Below are 17,024 nucleotides of genomic sequence, written 5' to 3' on the forward strand. Positions count from 1 at the left end.
CTAATTTAAAATACAGGTGCTTAAACACTCATTTGTTTCCCTTTGCATCACTAACAAATCATTATTTCATTGATCTTCCATTGCAGAGGAGCAGTAAAATTAAAACAGGCTGGCTTGGCGTCAGCCACTTTCTAAAGCGCTCCCACAGGCATTTATCATTGACTGCTTTGTAATGGAAGTATAAACAAATGCCAGTGTCCTTCTCAAGAACATTGAGCCTGGTGAAAGTCCAGACCGCAGTCGAGCTGGGTACTGTCCCTGCTAATTTTAGAGTAAATGCCAGCTTGGCTGCCAGGTTACTTTCTAAAGAGCTGAGGAGTGTGTGCATTTCACTGCTTCTGTAGTGCTTTAAGTGCTGATGAACTGATGTGACTGTGTAGGTCTTTGGGCCCAGAGAACCTTCTGCTGAAAGGAGCAACTTTAAAGAACACTCAAATAATCTGTGGTGAGTCGGATGATATTTAATTCATGACATTAACTATACGACAACATAAGTGTGAGTGAGGTCGTCAGGGATTTTTTTTTAAAGATGTGTCCCTCCTCTGCTCCTGTTCTTTCTCAAGGTGTCGCAGTTTACACTGGCATGGAGACAAAAATGGCTCTCAATTACCAGGGCAAGTCTCAGAAACGCTCTGCTGTGGAGAAGTACGTTCCGAGGAAAGAGGATTAAATAAGCTTTAAATGTGTGACCGAACTTCGTTTACTCATAATGTTGATTTATTTCATTTCCAGGTCTATCAATGCCTTCCTTTTGGTATACCTTTGTATATTGCTGAGCAAGGCTTTGGTGTGCACGACACTGAAGTATGTGTGGCAAAGCAAGCCAGGGCAGGATGAGCCCTGGTACAATGAGAAGACCCAGAGAGAGAAGGACACCAACCTGGTGAGTGGGGGACAACTTAGTCACCTGTGTCTTTGTGGTTGAAACTATTATCTGGATAATGGGAACAAACACGCTACAACAATTCACAGTGATCTTTTTCTCAACAGTACCTAAAGATGTTCACCGACTTCCTGTCCTTCATGGTGCTCTTCAACTTCATCATTCCAGTCTCCATGTATGTGACGGTTGAGATGCAGAAGTTTCTGGGATCCTTTTTCATCACCTGGGACAAGGATTTTTTTGACCCTGAAATCCAGGAAGGGGCATTGGTCAACACTTCAGACCTCAATGAGGAATTGGGACAGGTCAGGAAGATGGACAATGTCAGTTTAACACCATCTAAAATCCATGCATGTATGTCATCAGGAGGTTTGTCTTTGTAAAGTCAGGTTCTTGTGTGCTCTTAAAAATCCTGCATAGGGTTTTGGGTTAGGGTAGATCAAAATGTCCTGGAACACATTGAGCTGACATGATAAAAGTAATAATGTCCAGAAAAACCATGTCGTAGATGCTTCTTTGTTCAGAGATGAGATACCTAAGAGGTAAGTTGAGTGGCTGGCAGTTCTATTTTTGGTAACTCAAATGCAGGTGGATGTCTAGTAAACTGTAGGTTCAATTTTTCGCTTCTCAAAGATCTGCTAATCTCTCACAACTGTAAGGTAAAAGATGCCGGAGACCAGGATTTCACACAGCTTATCTCTGCCAACCAGCATAACCTCATAGTACTGTTAATACCATCAATCACCTTGGAAATTCTCCCCTCTCTACTGCAGACAATCCCTCTCCGGCCAAGTGTGCTAAAATTTTTTTACCCTCTTTACAGAAAAGATTGAGCATATTGAGGAAAATATTACCCTTCCCTTCTCAGCAGTTGGCCACCCTCTGACCAGTGTTAATTGTGCTTGACTTCAGTGCAGCATTTGACACCATCGACAACCTTCTTCTAGTCTGACTAAAACAACATCGCACGGATGCTCTTGTGGTTACCTTCATACTACGATCAAGCTTCTGTGTTTGTCTGGAATTTTATGCAGGTGGAATAATCCGTTCTTCATTCGGTTGAAAATATTTGTCAACCGTTATAAACGATCAAGAAGGGAATGCATGCACATTTAGATAAAGGTTCCTGCTTTTAGCTGTACAAGGAAAAAAGGGCTGAAAAAGAAGATGTAATGTGGGATGGGGCTTACAGGACACTGTAGATGGTCATGTATGATCATCTTCTTGTTGGTAATCCATGTAGAGCTGCATGTGGATCAAGAGCTGTACTTAAACACGTACACTGACACACTTCCTTTATATTATGCCACATTTACGTCACGCTGACCAATGCAGACCCTAACAGACACAGAAAACCTAAATTGGACCTAAAACAGTGGACCTGCTCTCGAATGATTTTCTTCCTTCTTATAGAAAGTACTTTGTTTCTGTTGGAGATTTCTAACTAAACTTGGAACACGACAAGAATCGATCTCGGGACACGTTCGTTTCACCCTGTATTTGCTACCTTTAGGAGAGATAATCCATCTTCCATAACCGAGCAGAGGATACACGGCTCTACATTTCATTTATTCCCTTGGTCACCAGTAATTCAGTTTCACTATGTCGTGGCTGAAATATCACAAATCAGGATGCCCAGAGGTTCTTAAAATTAAACTCAAATAAGAACTTCTCATTATTGGCCTTTAATGATTAAATTCAACCTGTCTATTGACCCTCACACTTAATGTAGTGTCTGCTGTATAAACCTTGGTGTTATCTGTTAGCAACCTGAGCCTGGAGTCACTTTTAAGGAAACAGTTAAGTTATTTTTTTTTTATCAATAGAGTAACACTGAGAAAATAATACATTCTTATATTCTTCCACCCTGATTACTAGAGTGCCTTGTTCACTCGCCTCGAGCCACTAAACCGCTCAGTTCATACTTATAATGCATTTCCCAGAGTTATCGTACGAAACTACTTGTTGGGATTTTTTTTATTTCATGTAGTAGAGTTTAAAAATGGAAGTTATGAATGAGGGCATTACAATGTGGATATGTTCTCAGGACTCATCTGCACAGGTTTACTGTAAAATTTTAGTTGCTAAGTACCTCAGACTGCTTCATTTAGAGATAAATCACACAGCCTAATGATCACTGCTGTTAAAGATGAAGGTACTGGTGGGTGACTCTCCTTTTCTTTGTATTGCAACCTGAAAAGATGTTGTTCCCTCATCTTATTGCCTGCAGGTGGAGTACGTCTTCACAGACAAGACAGGCACTCTTACTCAGAACAACATGGAGTTCATAGAATGCTGCATTGATGGATTCCAGTACAAATACCAGGACGCAGCCACAGAGTTGGACGGATTCTGTGTTACAGATGGACCTCTGAACAAACTACAGCACAAAGCTGGCAGGGTGGGTTTTGTGGTGTCTCTCCATCTGGCATAAAAGTCCCTCAAGCAGCAACATATGGACATTCTATTGCGCAGTGCTCAGAAAGAACCATAACGGGTCACCCAAATATGATCTTCTTGCCATAACATATGTACTCAACATGGAGAGGAAGCAGAGTGGCTGTGTCCTGTGGAGCACCTGATAACCCTCAACAGACTGTCGCACTTAGAAACAGATAAGAAGTAAATCTGCATGCATAGCTTGTAAATCCTGGACCCTATCTCAACGCCAGCTACTGCTATGGCTCCCGTATGTGGCTGCAAATGGGTTCAAGGAAATGTACTGATTCATGCTCACAAAATGTAGCAAAATTAATTCATTGTATGGTTCTGTGTCAATGTTGTGTTATTAGGAGAGGGAAGAGCTGTTTCTGCGTGCCCTTTGTCTGTGCCACACAGTCCAGGTGAAGGAGTCTACAGAACAGGGTCAGGGCCACGAGGACGGACTGTCAGACCAGGTGGACGGTTTAGGAGTGGATGGAGGGCTGCATCCACATCAGGAGCAGAGAGGGTTTATAGCCTCCTCCCCTGATGAGGTTGCTCTGGTCAAAGGTGCCATGAGGTAAAAGATGGGCTGGGCTGACTCAGTGAGTTAGACTAACAAGTGCTGAGAGAAGTCAAACGTAGAAGTACACTGATGTCTCATCTGTGGTGGTGTGTCTCCTCCTGCAGGTATGGCTTCACGTTTCTTGGTCTTGAAAGTAAAACCATGAAAATTCTGAACAGGAACAATGATATTGAAATGTAAGTCGGTCATCTCAGTTATCAATTCGTTTGCTTTTGCCTTTTTGTCATTATTCACAATTACGCTTTCGCTTTATTCCCATTTTGAACATCCTAAAGGTATGAACTGCTTCATGTGTTGAACTTTGACCCAGTTAGAAGACGAATGAGTGTAATCATCAAATCCAAGTCAGGTGAGGGTGAGGTTGCTGTCATTGTTGTATACATCATTAAATGATGTCTCTTTGCTTAATTATTTTTTGTGTTGTTTTTGTTTAAGGTGAAACACTACTCTTCTGTAAAGGTGCAGACTCTTCCATCTTCCCCCGTGTCAGACAGGAGGAGGTGGAAAGGATACGGATGCATGTGGAGCGCAATGCAAAAGTGGGTGACAAAATATACCTGGTGTCTAAACCTCCTCTTCACCGTAAGCATTTCAGAACTGATTATTTTGTCTTTTCTACCTGCTATCGCCGGGTGTTGGGCATTTCCTCCTGCAGGAAGGCTTCAGAACATTATGTGTGGCCTACAAACTCCTCAGTGCAGAGGAATACGCACAGGCAGATGCAGAACTGAGAGACGCTAGACTGGCTCTGCAGGACAGAGAGGAGAGGCTCATGGCTGTTTATAATCAGGTGGAAACCGGCATGAGTCTAATTGGAGCTACAGCTGTAGAGGATCGGTGAGTGCTCAGAAAAAACTGGATTTCTCTTGCCCTGCTTGCTGCTGCCTTCCTCTCCTCTCACCCTCTCATTGTAAAGACGAGCGCGAAGAGTTGAGCAGAGGTCAAAAGTTTACGATGGCTGGCAGTAAGTACCGTCGTGAACCAGCAGTAACATTATGGATATTACTGGTGTTATAGCCCCATCACAAATACGGCTGGAGGTGCTGTCATCTTCACTCCTGCACTCTCATCCTTGCTGTTATAATGACAGACCCCTCCATTTAGAGCTTTCGTAATAAAGCCATTTGTCCTTTGTAATGTTAATCTCCTGTTTAGGCCAAGTCGGAACTTCCTGCAGCTGTCTTCAAGCACTTCCAGAAGCCTTTTTTTTTTGGCCTGGCATCCTTTGTAACACATCAGCAAGTTCCTCGTAGTCTTTTGTCCTTCATGACAAGATCCCTGCAGGGTTCATGCAGTCAGGAAGAGTCATAGAATTTGAAAATAGCAATTCAGAGGCCTGGAAAAGTCATGCAAATTTGCTCCAGAAATATCGGATATAAGAGAGTAGTTGTTCAGTTTACATCCATTGAAAAAAAATCAGTCATTAATATTTATCTGATTTTAACATGTTTATTTATTTATTTGATTTTAACATGTTTATGTTGAGGGCGGCACAGTGGACAGCACTGTCGCTTCACAGCAAGAAGGTTCCGGGCCCAAGTCCTGGCTCAGGCCCGGGATCTTTCTGTGTGAGTCTGCATGTTCTCCCTGTTCCTGCGTGGGTTCTCTCTGGTACTCCAGCTTCTTCCCACAGTCCAAAGACATCAGGAGAGGACGAGGCTGATTGATACTCTAAATTGACTGTAGGTGTGGCTGTGAGTGTGAATGGTTGTCTGTCTCTATGTGTTGGCCCTGTGATGAACTGGTGACCTGTCCAGGGTGAACCCCGCCTCTCGCTCGAAGGCCCAGCCCCCCTGCAACCCTTAACAGGATAAGCGGAAGAAAATGGATGGATGTTTATGTTGTATCAAACCACACAGCTCATCATTAGTTTGGTTAAATCTTTGCCAGTAAATTTTAACCTGCATCTCTCGGTTTATTCTGTGTGTGTAAATAGACATTTCATGAAATTTAATCTTCTGACAAATTCCCTAAAAGTCACGGACATGTATGTGTATATGTACGATATGTTTGAATCCTGCCCCTCCAGTTTCTCGGCAGCAGTTGGGATGGCTCTTTGCTGTACTTATTATGTTAGGTGAGACTGCCATCTAGTGGTTGAAATGAGGCACACTTTGTTTTTATGTTGTTTTTATTTGTACCTTTGGTGAATTCAAAAGACGCAACTGTGTGATGCAATGCACTGAAATTCATTCTTCTGCCATGAATTCTACTAGTCATGGTGGGTGGGTGTACTTGAGTGTGTTCTATGAAGAAGGGTTTCCAATGTTTTCCCCCTCACTAGTAAATAGGAGTGGTGGAAGTGTTTGAAACTCCTCAACGTAATGTAGTCAAATTCAGCATCACAGCAGACTTCAACGTCAGTCACAAACATGCACCTGGTTTTAGAAACGTGAATCAAAACAGTAGATTATTATCTTTCTGAAGGCAGAATTATGTTAGAGCTGCTTTGTAGCACCGCATTAGACCGTTGTGGTGCGCATTATGAAGCGAGTGAGTGGATAGAACGTTCATTTTCTTTTTCTGATTTCTGATCTCAGGCTTCAAGAGGAGGCAGCTGAGACCATGGAGGCTCTGCAGGGGGCCGGCATGAAGGTTTGGGTGCTAACGGGGGACAAGATGGAGACAGCAAAATCCACCTGCTACGCCTGTAGATTGTTTCAGAGGAACACGGAGCTGTTGGAGCTGACGGTGCGCACTCTTGAAGATGGAGGGAGGAAGCGTGAGGAGCGACTTCACGAGCTCTTGCTAGAATACCACAAGAAAGCTGTGCAGGATGCACCTCCTGTCAAGGCCGGCGTCACCAGGTTGGTCCCTTGGCTGACTGACAAAACTCAATCTTATTGATTACAACTAAACAACGTACCTTCCCTTTTGGTAGGAGCTGGTCTTCAACCAACCAAGACTATGGATTCATTATTGACGGAGCCACTCTGTCAATGGTCCTCAACTCCTCAACCGAATCAAGCTCCAGTCGCTACAAGAACCTTTTCCTGCAGATTTGTCAGAACTGCACAGCTGTGCTCTGCTGCCGAATGGCTCCTCTACAAAAGGCCCAGGTCGGAACACCGAAGATTATTTCTTTCTTTAATTGCTTTAATAATTTCCTTTTTAATATTTGCACGGTTTCTTGTTGTCTCTCTAGATAGTTAAATTAGTGAAGAACTCCAAAGGCAACCCGATCACCCTCTCCATTGGAGATGGTGCCAATGATGTCAGCATGATTTTGGAAGCTCACGTTGGCATTGGTAAGAATTCTCCCGCTGAAACTGGCCAAAGATCTAGCATTACTGTCCCAACCATAATGGATGGCACCTCTCGCGAAGGCATTGCACAAGCTAGTACTGTTGGTCTTTCAGGTATCAAGGGTAAAGAGGGGCGGCAGGCCGTGAGGAACAGTGATTATGCCATCCCCAAACTCAAGCACCTCAAAAAACTTCTCTTGGCTCATGGACATCTCTACTATGTGCGCATTGCTTATCTCGTGCAATATTTCTTTTACAAGGTAGGAGGACGAGACACTTCTGACGCTAACTTCATCTTTCATAAAGACCAGGGAATGAATGCACGTGTTGATGTTCTATGTTCTTATCGTCCATCAGTGTGAGCCTTTCCTCTTCTCTTTGCCTACAGAACCTCTGCTTCATCTTACCTCAGTTTTTATACCAGTTCCTCTGCGGCTATTCCCAGCAAGTGAGTATGTCCTGAAGCACGTTTTTAGCTTTGAAGATTCAAAGAGGAACAGTCCCTTGAATTCACGCCACCTCGTCCTCCTGAATGCTGGACTCTTTCCCTAAGATTACCCCCTCCTCATTGCCCCGGGACGTCTGAACTCTGATTTATTTCTGTGCTGACTGCAGACATCTTCTGCACTATATAATTTAAGAATGGTAGAAATGCAGGAATATTACTGTAACATATTATTGGAGCACATTGGTGAATTCACCTGCGTAATGATTCATTTATTGAATCATTGACCTCAGTTTGTCGAGCTCTGAAAGGTGAGGATGCCCTTTTCGTTCTCTCTTGATATCCAGACCCACATCTCTCATGAAGATATGAAAGATGTTTGCTTATTTTATGTGTGCGTGTGTGTGTGTGTGTGTGTGTGTGGTTCAGGGTGTTGTCACACTTAGCGTTTGTTTGATCTGGTCTGAATCAGTTAAATAGAGTGAAAAGAATATTTCCCTCTTCGTTCATTTACCTTTTATAAAAGCCAAACAAACCAACATGCATCACAGTAAATATGGGACTTTTGCTCTTCCGCGTATTTCTGCTAGGTTGTTTTTGTTTGTATCATTTACGGTTGTCTCCTAAGCAAACTGCTGCAATATGCAAAGCACATCTTAAGCTGTTCAGCTAAAAGTTGACCTGGTAGATCAGATGGAGTTGAGATCAGATTTAGACCACAAAGGAACCCACCAGGGTTGTCTTCTGAAGGCACTCAGACCTCCTCCTCTACAAAGTCTTGGTATATTTGGTGGAGTGTAATTGCTGGTGTCACACTGGCCCAAATGAACTGGAGCAAGGGTGAAAATTTACCAGAGTACAGTTCAACCGGACTAAACAAGCCAGGTGTGTCAACATCATACCTTTTGTCCTCTCCTCTCCCTGGTATTAACCCCCGGCTGCCCCGTCCCGACTGTTCCTTACCCCCCACTCCTGTGCCCATCCTCCCCAGCCCCTGTATGACGCGGCCTATCTGACGATGTACAACATCTGCTTCACCTCTATGCCCATCCTGGCTTACAGCCTCTTCGAGCAGCACATCTGCATGGAGGTTCTGCTGGACAATGCCACCCTCTACAGGTAAAAGCGATGAAGGCAGTGCAGTTGGAGGGTTTTGTAGATGTGCTTTTTGAAGCTTTTGGTCGAAGAGAACAGTTTTCTCTGTTTTGTTCTCTGTTTTGGGCAGTTTTAGCTTTGGCTTAGGGTTTACTAATGAGCAAAAATAATAACCATATTAGTGTGAGTGTTCTGTTAGATACGACTCACTGTTTCTGTCAATAGTAATCTTGATTTTCATTTCCTGTACCACACAACTGTATTTGCTTCTGTTTGGAGGATTAAAGAAAACAGCTTCTGCAATTTTGAATCTCCAAGGCTGCCATTTTGTGATTTTGCTAATATTTAGAATTTGTAATTGTTTTCAGTTATATATTTTTTGTGAGTTGGATGAACGATCTTTCACTAGATTTTAGATTAAAAAAAAAACAAACCCAGTTTAAGAAATAAAGTTTACAAACTGCTCTTCTGAATGTCTGTTAAAGTTAAGTGCCTTCTGGCATATTCGGTTGTCGTGTCGTCACCTTTGATGTGAATTTCTGCGTACAATGACATTTTCACCAATGAATCTCTTAATCTATGCAATGACTCATAAACATTTTGACGTTCATGCAATTTCAAAGTGTCCCTTTCTTGTTTTAGGGATGTTTGCTCCACACCTCATTTTTTAAAAGAGTTTGTCTTTTTTATTGAATATATGCAAAAGGAATTTAATCATGTTTTTGTCTTTTCTGTTGTGATTGTCTTCAGAGAGATTGCCAAGAATGCCATGTTGAGATGGATACCCTTCCTCTTCTGGACTTTATTAGGAGTCTGCCACGGCTTGCTCTTCTTCTTTGGGGTCCGATTTTTGTTCAGTAACCCAGCACTGCAGGATAATGGCCAGGTTTGTTCTGTCTTCTGATCAGAATCGTCGTCTGAATGAGTGAGGCAGTGAAAAACTCAGCTAATTTTTGTCCACGTGCTCTTCTTTCTACCCAGGTTTTTGGAAACTGGTCATATGGAACTATTGTCTTCACTGTCCTCGTCTTCACTGTCACACTCAAGGTGACCTCCTTTTCCTCCTCCTCTACTCTGATGGTGTTTCATTAGAGGGGCTCTTTTTTTCTAGAACAGATCTGAGGAGATGTATTGTTTTCCAGAACGTAACAGTGACATTGACTCTAACGTTTCTGCTTTCCTAGCTTGCTCTGGACACACGGCACTGGACATGGATCAACCACTTTGTAATCTGGGGCTCCCTGGCGTTCTATGTGTTTTTCAGCTTCTTCTGGGGAGGAATCATATGGTAAATAACGTGAACTGGATAGTTCATCTCTGCCTCTTCTATTCCAGGCCACTTGTCCCATATAGTTCTTCCAGCCAGAGTAAAGTGTTCCTCTCCTGCAGGCCTTTCCTGAGACAGCAGCGTTTGTATTTTGTGTTTGCCAACATGCTGAGTTCTGTGTCTGCCTGGCTGGTCATCATCCTGCTCATCGTGCTCAGTCTACTGCCAGAGATTCTTCTTGTGGTCTTCCGTAAACCCCGCGGCCCCCATTCTCGGCAGGTGGGAGGTTTACACACGCACACACACACACACACACACACACACACACACACACACACACACACACACACACACACACACACACACACCGGTGCCACTTGCACTCCAATATATTCCTTCTGTTTTACTGTCTCTCTGGAGAAATAAATATACTAGACTTCCACGAAATATAATAGTTTTTCCAGCTGACAGTCAGATATACTCTTTTGATCCTTGATAACATTCTGCTGCCTACTGTGACCCACCAATAGGTGTGATTTATATGAAGACACATGGACTGGACAGTGTATATTTCACTGTTTTGTGTTGTCCTGAAAATGTCAAATACTTGCTACGGGGGGGGGGGGGGGGGGGGTCATATGATATGTCATATGCAGCTAAGATTTTACTGTTTAGTGGATTAAATATTTCACAAAGAACAATAAAAACATGCTGGGTAAATGACTCGAGTTCTGCAGGACAGCAGCGATCCACTTGTAACTCTTTTTCAGTTCTAGTTTTACAGGAACTGGAATTTTAGATTGCGTATAGTCAGCAATAATTTGCCTTTACAGACCCCCCCCCCCCCAAAAAAAATCAAAACCAAACAGTGCACATACAAAATACATATTTGACTGACAAATATAGTCATGCAGCTGTTTTCCTCTTGTTCTGATAGTTCTCTCAATTGACTGTTAACTCTTCATTTTAACTGCTCTCATGCATGTCGTGACATTTTGCCATTTCTGTTTGCTCCTCACAGGACCAATTTTTTTCTGTGTCATTTAAAAAAAAAATACCATATTTGGAGAAAGTCATACTGCAGTTTTGTATGTGTATTTCTTTGTCAGTGCTTTTGAGTGAAGAACTTTACAAACTGCCAAACTGTGGATGTTGCTGCCTTAAATTGAAGATGACACACTATAATAGCTCTACTTTTTAGTCTATACCGCTCCTTTTTTTTCCTATATTTTCCACCTCTCCAACTTTGTACTCTCGCTTTAGCACTTATTTTTCTTACTCTGCCTCACTGTCTTTTTCTTTGTGTCCTCTCCTCCTCACTGGACCTGCCTCCCTAAAGATGAAACATCGCCTTCCTTCCTCGGGGACTTCCACTATCTTCATGTTGTCGCAGACCGCTAGCACTCACAGCTTCTCGTGGAGTGACTGAGGTCTCTTTTTCTCTCTGTCAGCTCTTGTTCAGCTGTCCCGCACTGTGCTGTGTCTGCCAGCCTTTGCTTGTTTCCCAGCTGTTGTTTCCTTTCCTCTCCCACTGCTAGATTCCTTTCTTACCCCCAAAGTAACTCAGGGATGGTGTTCAAGAGACCTCAGATTAATGATTACATCATATCCTCGGGCTCTTCAAACCCTGACTTCAGTGCTATTCCTTAACATTTATCTACATTAATGTCAGTCAGCGGGCAGAGGCGTGCCCAGCAGCAGTGTGGAGTGTAGGACTGGATGTCCATGCTGAAGACATGCAGTCAGTCTTGCGTCCTTGTTTGTCCAGTTGTATCAGTCAGTGTCTCCTCCCAGCTGCCTGCTGCACCAGTGCCTGCTGCCTCCGCATGTCCAGCCAGGTGAATGCAGCACATCCAAGCACCAAAACCTGCATGAGGCTCAAGACAGCAACCGCTTTCAGGACACTCACCACAGTCCCCTTCAAGCCACTGCATTTTTATCTGTGTGTTAATGTGTGTGTGTGTGTGTGTGTGTGTGAGCGTGAGCGTGTGTGTACGCTTCACCTGCTCAGGGTGGGGCTTGTCGAACATCACCAGAAGGATCCCTGTGTTGTACTGTACGTTCTGTTCAAGGAGAACAACCTTGTTCTTCTCAAGTTTCTTGTCTGGTTTGGAGATCTGGCCAGCTTGTATTTTTTTGGGGCAAAAGGTGTAAAGCACCCCTGGACTGATTTTCCTTACCCATCATCTCTGTTGTTGACGTCTTTGTGTATGTACATGTGTGTTCTCTGTGTGTATATATATATTATACGCGTGTGTGTGCGCGCGCGTGTGTGGACGCACAAGAGCGAGCACAAGAGGCAATGTGTATGTATGCGTTTGTCAGCTTAGTTACGTCTTTTTGGTGTCTCTTGCCTCACCCTTCTAGAAGAAGCTGGTTGAGTCGAGTGTGGGGGGCCTCCAGTCTCCCCGGTCGTCAGCCAGACCCCTGCTCATGAGAACCTTTTCAGATGAATCCCATACTGTCATTTAAACAGGTACCAGCCCACCTTCAGGCCATTTAAGCCAATCAAAAGACTCGTTTCCCCCCACCCAAGCCGACGTCTGCAGCAGCACTGGGGACTAACTCGTTAGCTAACAAGCGAGCAATACAGGCCATTTCCAACAAGTGTGCTGTTGTTGTTGTGTTATTGTTGTGTACGCTGGCTGAAGAGATGTACTTCGATGTCACTGTGTTCACGTTTTCTTTGTGTGTGTGTGTGTGTGTGTGTGTGTGTGTGTGTGTGTGTGTGTGTGTGAGAGAGAGAGAGAAAATGGTTCAACCTGCGCGTTCACTTAACATGCACCCGTAGGTCTTCAGTTGCACACGTTAGCTAATGTTTGTGTGTTCACATGCAGCCTCTCTCTCATAATTCCCTCTGCATCTGCTTTTGAAGCTTTTTGAATTTTTTGCGTTTGTTTTGAATGTGTTTGCTGGCAGTTTTTTTTTGGGTTTACTTAACTTACAGTGCGTGGCAACCAAGCTGCTCTGTGATTATCACCCCCCCACCCCACCCACCTCGTGTGGCAGTTGGTGATGGTCGTCTTCATCCTGTGTGCACGTTTCGATCTGCGTTGTTGGTCATGGTCTGCTTACTTTATCAGTAAATAATAACAAGTGGATTTTTGAGTGCTGCACTCGTCCTAACCCTTGATGTAACTTCCTGAACTTGACGCTGAATGCTGCTGCTCTACGTACAGGGGATAGACAAGACAAATACATGGAAACACCACATGATCAAATATTACAACTTCTACTCGGTGAATGTGGAAAAACTAGAATCTTCCATCAATAAAACATGTTTACTTCGTCATCCTAGTTAATATGGAACATTCTCGGTCTCTGTTATATATAACAATAGTGCATCATGGACTCATCTGAGGCTTTTGTTCCACAAACACTCTGGATGTCCTTTGATAGTCTTGTTCAGAGGGTTCTCAAACTGGGACTGTATTTTTCCACCCTTCAAACAACACATAGGGATAAAAAAGACTGAAAAGTCCAGTATGTACATGGAATGTTGCAATGATACCACTGAATTACATAGTTTTTAAAAAAGTCCAAACCCTTTATTTAGAAAAATAGATCATCCTAATACTGACGATAAAGTCCTATGGTGATCCTCTCGTGACCCCATGTAACTTCAGCTTGATGGAAGCTGAGAGCAGCGGAGTGACGGATGTCCCCGTCATGGTTCACTCAGAGCTTTAGACGAGACCCTTCCCTCAGCGGCGACATCCAGAACACCTCAGGTGTTCACAGGTCAAAGGCCTAAAGATTGTGTTCCATGTCATTGGGTGTTCTCATTATTTTGTCCACCTCCTGTAGGTAGGCCCTCCTCTCCACCAGGCTCATCAATATGTGTGTCTGTGCAGTAGCTTTAAGCTTTTTGCTTGACCTGCATTTCTATTCTCCCTTTAGCTATCAGAGGATGAACACCAACCCACATCCAGGTGAGCCCAACGAACAAACCTGCTGACCTTCAACGGGTCAATAATCTTGGATGAAATCAGGAACTCTGTCTTAACTGATTTTTATTTGATTTTTTTCTTTCATTGGCTTTCGTGGTGGTTTGTGATCGATCGCAACATTTTCTGTGATTATTTCAGGTGATTTCAATGCTTCCCTTCCTCTTCTTGTCTCTCTCGTGCATCTAAAACCCATTTTGAAGCCAAAGTTTATTTTTGTGCTTTTTCAGATTGCAGTCGTCACACCGCTATCCTATAAGAACCTGAAGGAGCGTGAGTGAGGGGCGGCCGGGACTCACAACAGCAGCACACATTCAGGGTTCTGTTCCAAACCAAGTCGAACCCGTCTTCCATCACGCCTGATCGAAATGAGGATGATGGGAGAAAAAAATATCAGAAGAAAAGGAGAGATCAGACTGTCGAGAAAGGATGAAAATGGGTTTTAGCAGTCTTAAATCTTTCTCCGTCCCTCTCTACCCAATCCCAACTAGCCCCCCCCCCCCCCCCCCCCCCCCCCACGCATGCCTGCAGAGAAGATCCCTGCATTATTTTAAAATGTATCTACTCAGATGACGGGCATGAGTATTCTCTCTTTTACTTACAAATGAATGCAAACACGGCTGCCTTGTCAGACGCTCGGAACTGCTGTGTTTTAACAAGCAGTTGTAATATCCACTCCAAGGTTCACCTGCATGAAAGAACACTTCACTCCACTGATGTTCCTTTACCTTCAGTATCCTGCAAGGTTTTGATACGACATGAGAAACCCAACGGTTACACCATAAGTTATTCTACTTCTAGTTATGCTTTCCTGCGTTTTTTTTTTCATGAAACGGTTATTTGCTTCTTTTTTTTTTTTAAAGGAAAAAAAAACACTTAATCACAGGTTCAAATCAGGAAGTTCATGTCATTGTTCCTTTTCAATTAATTTCTATTGAAGATTGGAGAGTAAATCAAGGCAATATCAACACTTGATCCAAAAATGTGTGTGTGGGTAAGATTGAGAAGTATAGATTAGAGATGTAAAAGGATATTCTGGCTGTGCTCGAAGCATGACCCGGATATTCCAACCTCAGCGATAACTTAAGCTAGATGAGAAAGTTAATATATATCTATATATTTGTGCTATACTGTATATATCTTAGAGATGTATGACAGCATCTGCTCAAAGCCAAAAAGTCTGAAACAGACACGTAATGTGATCCTATACTGTCTAAGCAGGTGTGACCTGAAAGTGTATGTGTGCGTCTCGACAATGGTGTGCAACTGTTCTAGACGAGAATAGCCAGAAATGTGTGCGTGTGTTTGTGGTGAGAAGAACCAGGATTACTTGAATCATACTGATGTTGAACAGTTAGACAATTGCTGCACTAGTAGGGAAAGGAGTTATTTAAATGGCGCCGATGGTCACCAAGGCACTAACGTATGCCTGCGCATGCACACACGTGGATAATTAAGATGCACACAATAACCGCACACAATGCACTAAAGCCTAAATGAGGTATTTATGTTCATTACACATCACTTAGTTTGCATAATGCGTGTGAAGCAGGGTGGAGTGGAAACGACTCCACACATGCAGATCAAGTGGGATTGATGCCACTGTGAGGTTCCTTGCTGTTCCTTTTTGTTATCTTTCTCTCTCTCTCTCTCTCTCTCTCGCGTTCATTCATACATTCCATTTAGTTATGCGATGATTTCAATCACTTTTAAATGTCTCGCAATGTTGCCCCACCCCCCCCCACAAATTGTCTGTTTGACATATTTATCGTCATTTTACTCATAAATGTATTTTTATTATATAAATCTTTTTTATTATTATCATTCTCGCGGAGAACGGTCATTTTTGTGCCAGTTGAGTTCACCTGTGTTGTTATTATCACTCCAGATGTGACCTTGTGCAGATCTTATTTGATTGTCTTTGTCATGCGTGTAAAGACAGGCAGCCCCCCCCCCCCCCACACACACACACACACACTTCCTTTCCATATATATTCAGACCATAACCCCACCCCCATGTTAAATGGCTGATTTTAGGATTTCACCCACCCCGGCTGATCTGCCATTTCATTTGGAGCATCTATATAGAATTGCATATCATAAAGTCAAATGGAGCTTTTAATATTAATCTGACGTGTAAATGCCTTTCATTTTCTACTAAAACTGTCTTCTTTTCTTTACTCTACGATTTGTTACCTCCTGACTGCACTGTGCCGGAGACGTGTAAGAGGACGTAGCGAGAGGGGCTGCCTGCTTTGTTAAAACTGAAAAACCTTTAAGCGACATCAGAGATGCTATTTTCAGAGCTTCAAAAATAAAATTAAAAAAAAAAACTATCTTGGAATCTAATGTTTTGCCTGTCGAAGTGAAAAAGTATAAAAGAACAGATTGTATTTTTAATGCAACCTTTTCCAGCCACTTTTTTTTATAAGAAAAATCAAAATGTACCAAAAAAAAAAAAAAACCTCGGGAGGTTCTGTGGTGGTGGACGGGGTCCCTCTCTGCACGAGGCGGGGTGGGTTGGTGGAACACCTTCAGGCAGCTCTGCATGGTGCAGTGAGGGGCACCCTACCATCTCCTGCCCCTTTTTTCGGGTCTCCAGCCTCAACAGTCCAACCTCCAAGCTGAATGTACCTATTTGAAACTAGTATATTGAAGATTTTCTGTAATAAAGCAGAATGTTTTGAACATAAACAAACTGCCTTGTGCTTTCTTAGTGTGTGTGTGTGTGTTTGTGTGAGGGAGAGAGAAAGAGAGAGAGGGACCACTCTCAGCACATGCAGCTAAGTAATGAGATGGCTGAGAGGCTAAAGCTGGATCAGCTGAGGGGCACACAGAGCGACTGTGTAAAGGAGGTTTGTGTACATCTACATGACTTCTCCGTTCTAGCCTACTGTTAATAAGTTGATCTGTTCAGTGTGGTTGAAGGTCGAGGAGTTGAGCGGAGAAAGGCTCTTGTCTATCAGTGTGTGCACAATGACACTCTTTCATCTAGTTTGAATGTGATTGTTGTGTATTAGAGGCTGACTGCTTCACGCGGGCCAAACTTGTTGGCGAGGGTGCTGTATTTTTGTCTTTTTACAAAGTTTCCTCTGTTAGTGCATGTGTTCTACTAAATGTGTGTGATTATAGAAC

General features: G+C 43.1%; 1 protein-coding gene across 10 annotated transcripts in view; it reads left to right on the top strand.

Annotated features, from left to right (window-relative positions):
* atp11c (ATPase phospholipid transporting 11C (ATP11C blood group)) overlaps positions 1–16,587 on the top strand; it is a 43,807-nt gene extending 27,220 nt beyond the window's left edge. For 2 of the 10 annotated variants that reach the window (XM_086221863.1, XM_086221871.1), the window contains exons 9-31: positions 381–445; positions 564–645; positions 733–883; positions 991–1,206; positions 3,114–3,284; positions 3,676–3,884; positions 3,995–4,066; positions 4,166–4,239; positions 4,326–4,429; positions 4,546–4,727; positions 6,431–6,697; positions 6,772–6,949; positions 7,036–7,138; positions 7,250–7,395; positions 7,524–7,583; positions 8,572–8,699; positions 9,426–9,561; positions 9,657–9,722; positions 9,860–9,963; positions 10,065–10,221; positions 12,310–12,418; positions 13,843–13,874; positions 14,120–16,587. In XM_086221863.1, coding sequence (XP_086077989.1) covers positions 381–445; positions 564–645; positions 733–883; positions 991–1,206; positions 3,114–3,284; positions 3,676–3,884; positions 3,995–4,066; positions 4,166–4,239; positions 4,326–4,429; positions 4,546–4,727; positions 6,431–6,697; positions 6,772–6,949; positions 7,036–7,138; positions 7,250–7,395; positions 7,524–7,583; positions 8,572–8,699; positions 9,426–9,561; positions 9,657–9,722; positions 9,860–9,963; positions 10,065–10,221; positions 12,310–12,414 — 2,776 coding nt within the window. In that variant the 3' untranslated portion in view covers positions 12,415–12,418; positions 13,843–13,874; positions 14,120–16,587. Of the gene's footprint in view, positions 1–380; positions 446–563; positions 646–732; positions 884–990; positions 1,207–3,113; positions 3,285–3,675; positions 3,885–3,994; positions 4,067–4,165; positions 4,240–4,325; positions 4,430–4,545; positions 4,728–6,430; positions 6,698–6,771; positions 6,950–7,035; positions 7,139–7,249; positions 7,396–7,523; positions 7,584–8,571; positions 8,700–9,425; positions 9,562–9,656; positions 9,723–9,859; positions 9,964–10,064; positions 10,222–11,281; positions 11,373–12,309; positions 12,419–13,842; positions 13,875–14,119 lie in introns of those variants that run through there. The other 8 variants (XM_086221866.1, XM_086221865.1, XM_086221870.1 and 5 more) reach the window with 8 other exon arrangements.
* Positions 16,588–17,024: the final 437 nt, after the last annotated feature.

Source organism: Aulostomus chinensis, chromosome 13, assembly GCF_037954235.1.
Source record: "Aulostomus chinensis isolate RoL2024-O1b breed Wild chromosome 13, RoL_Achi_v1.0, whole genome shotgun sequence".
Classification (NCBI taxonomy): domain Eukaryota; kingdom Metazoa; phylum Chordata; class Actinopteri; order Syngnathiformes; family Aulostomidae; genus Aulostomus; species Aulostomus chinensis.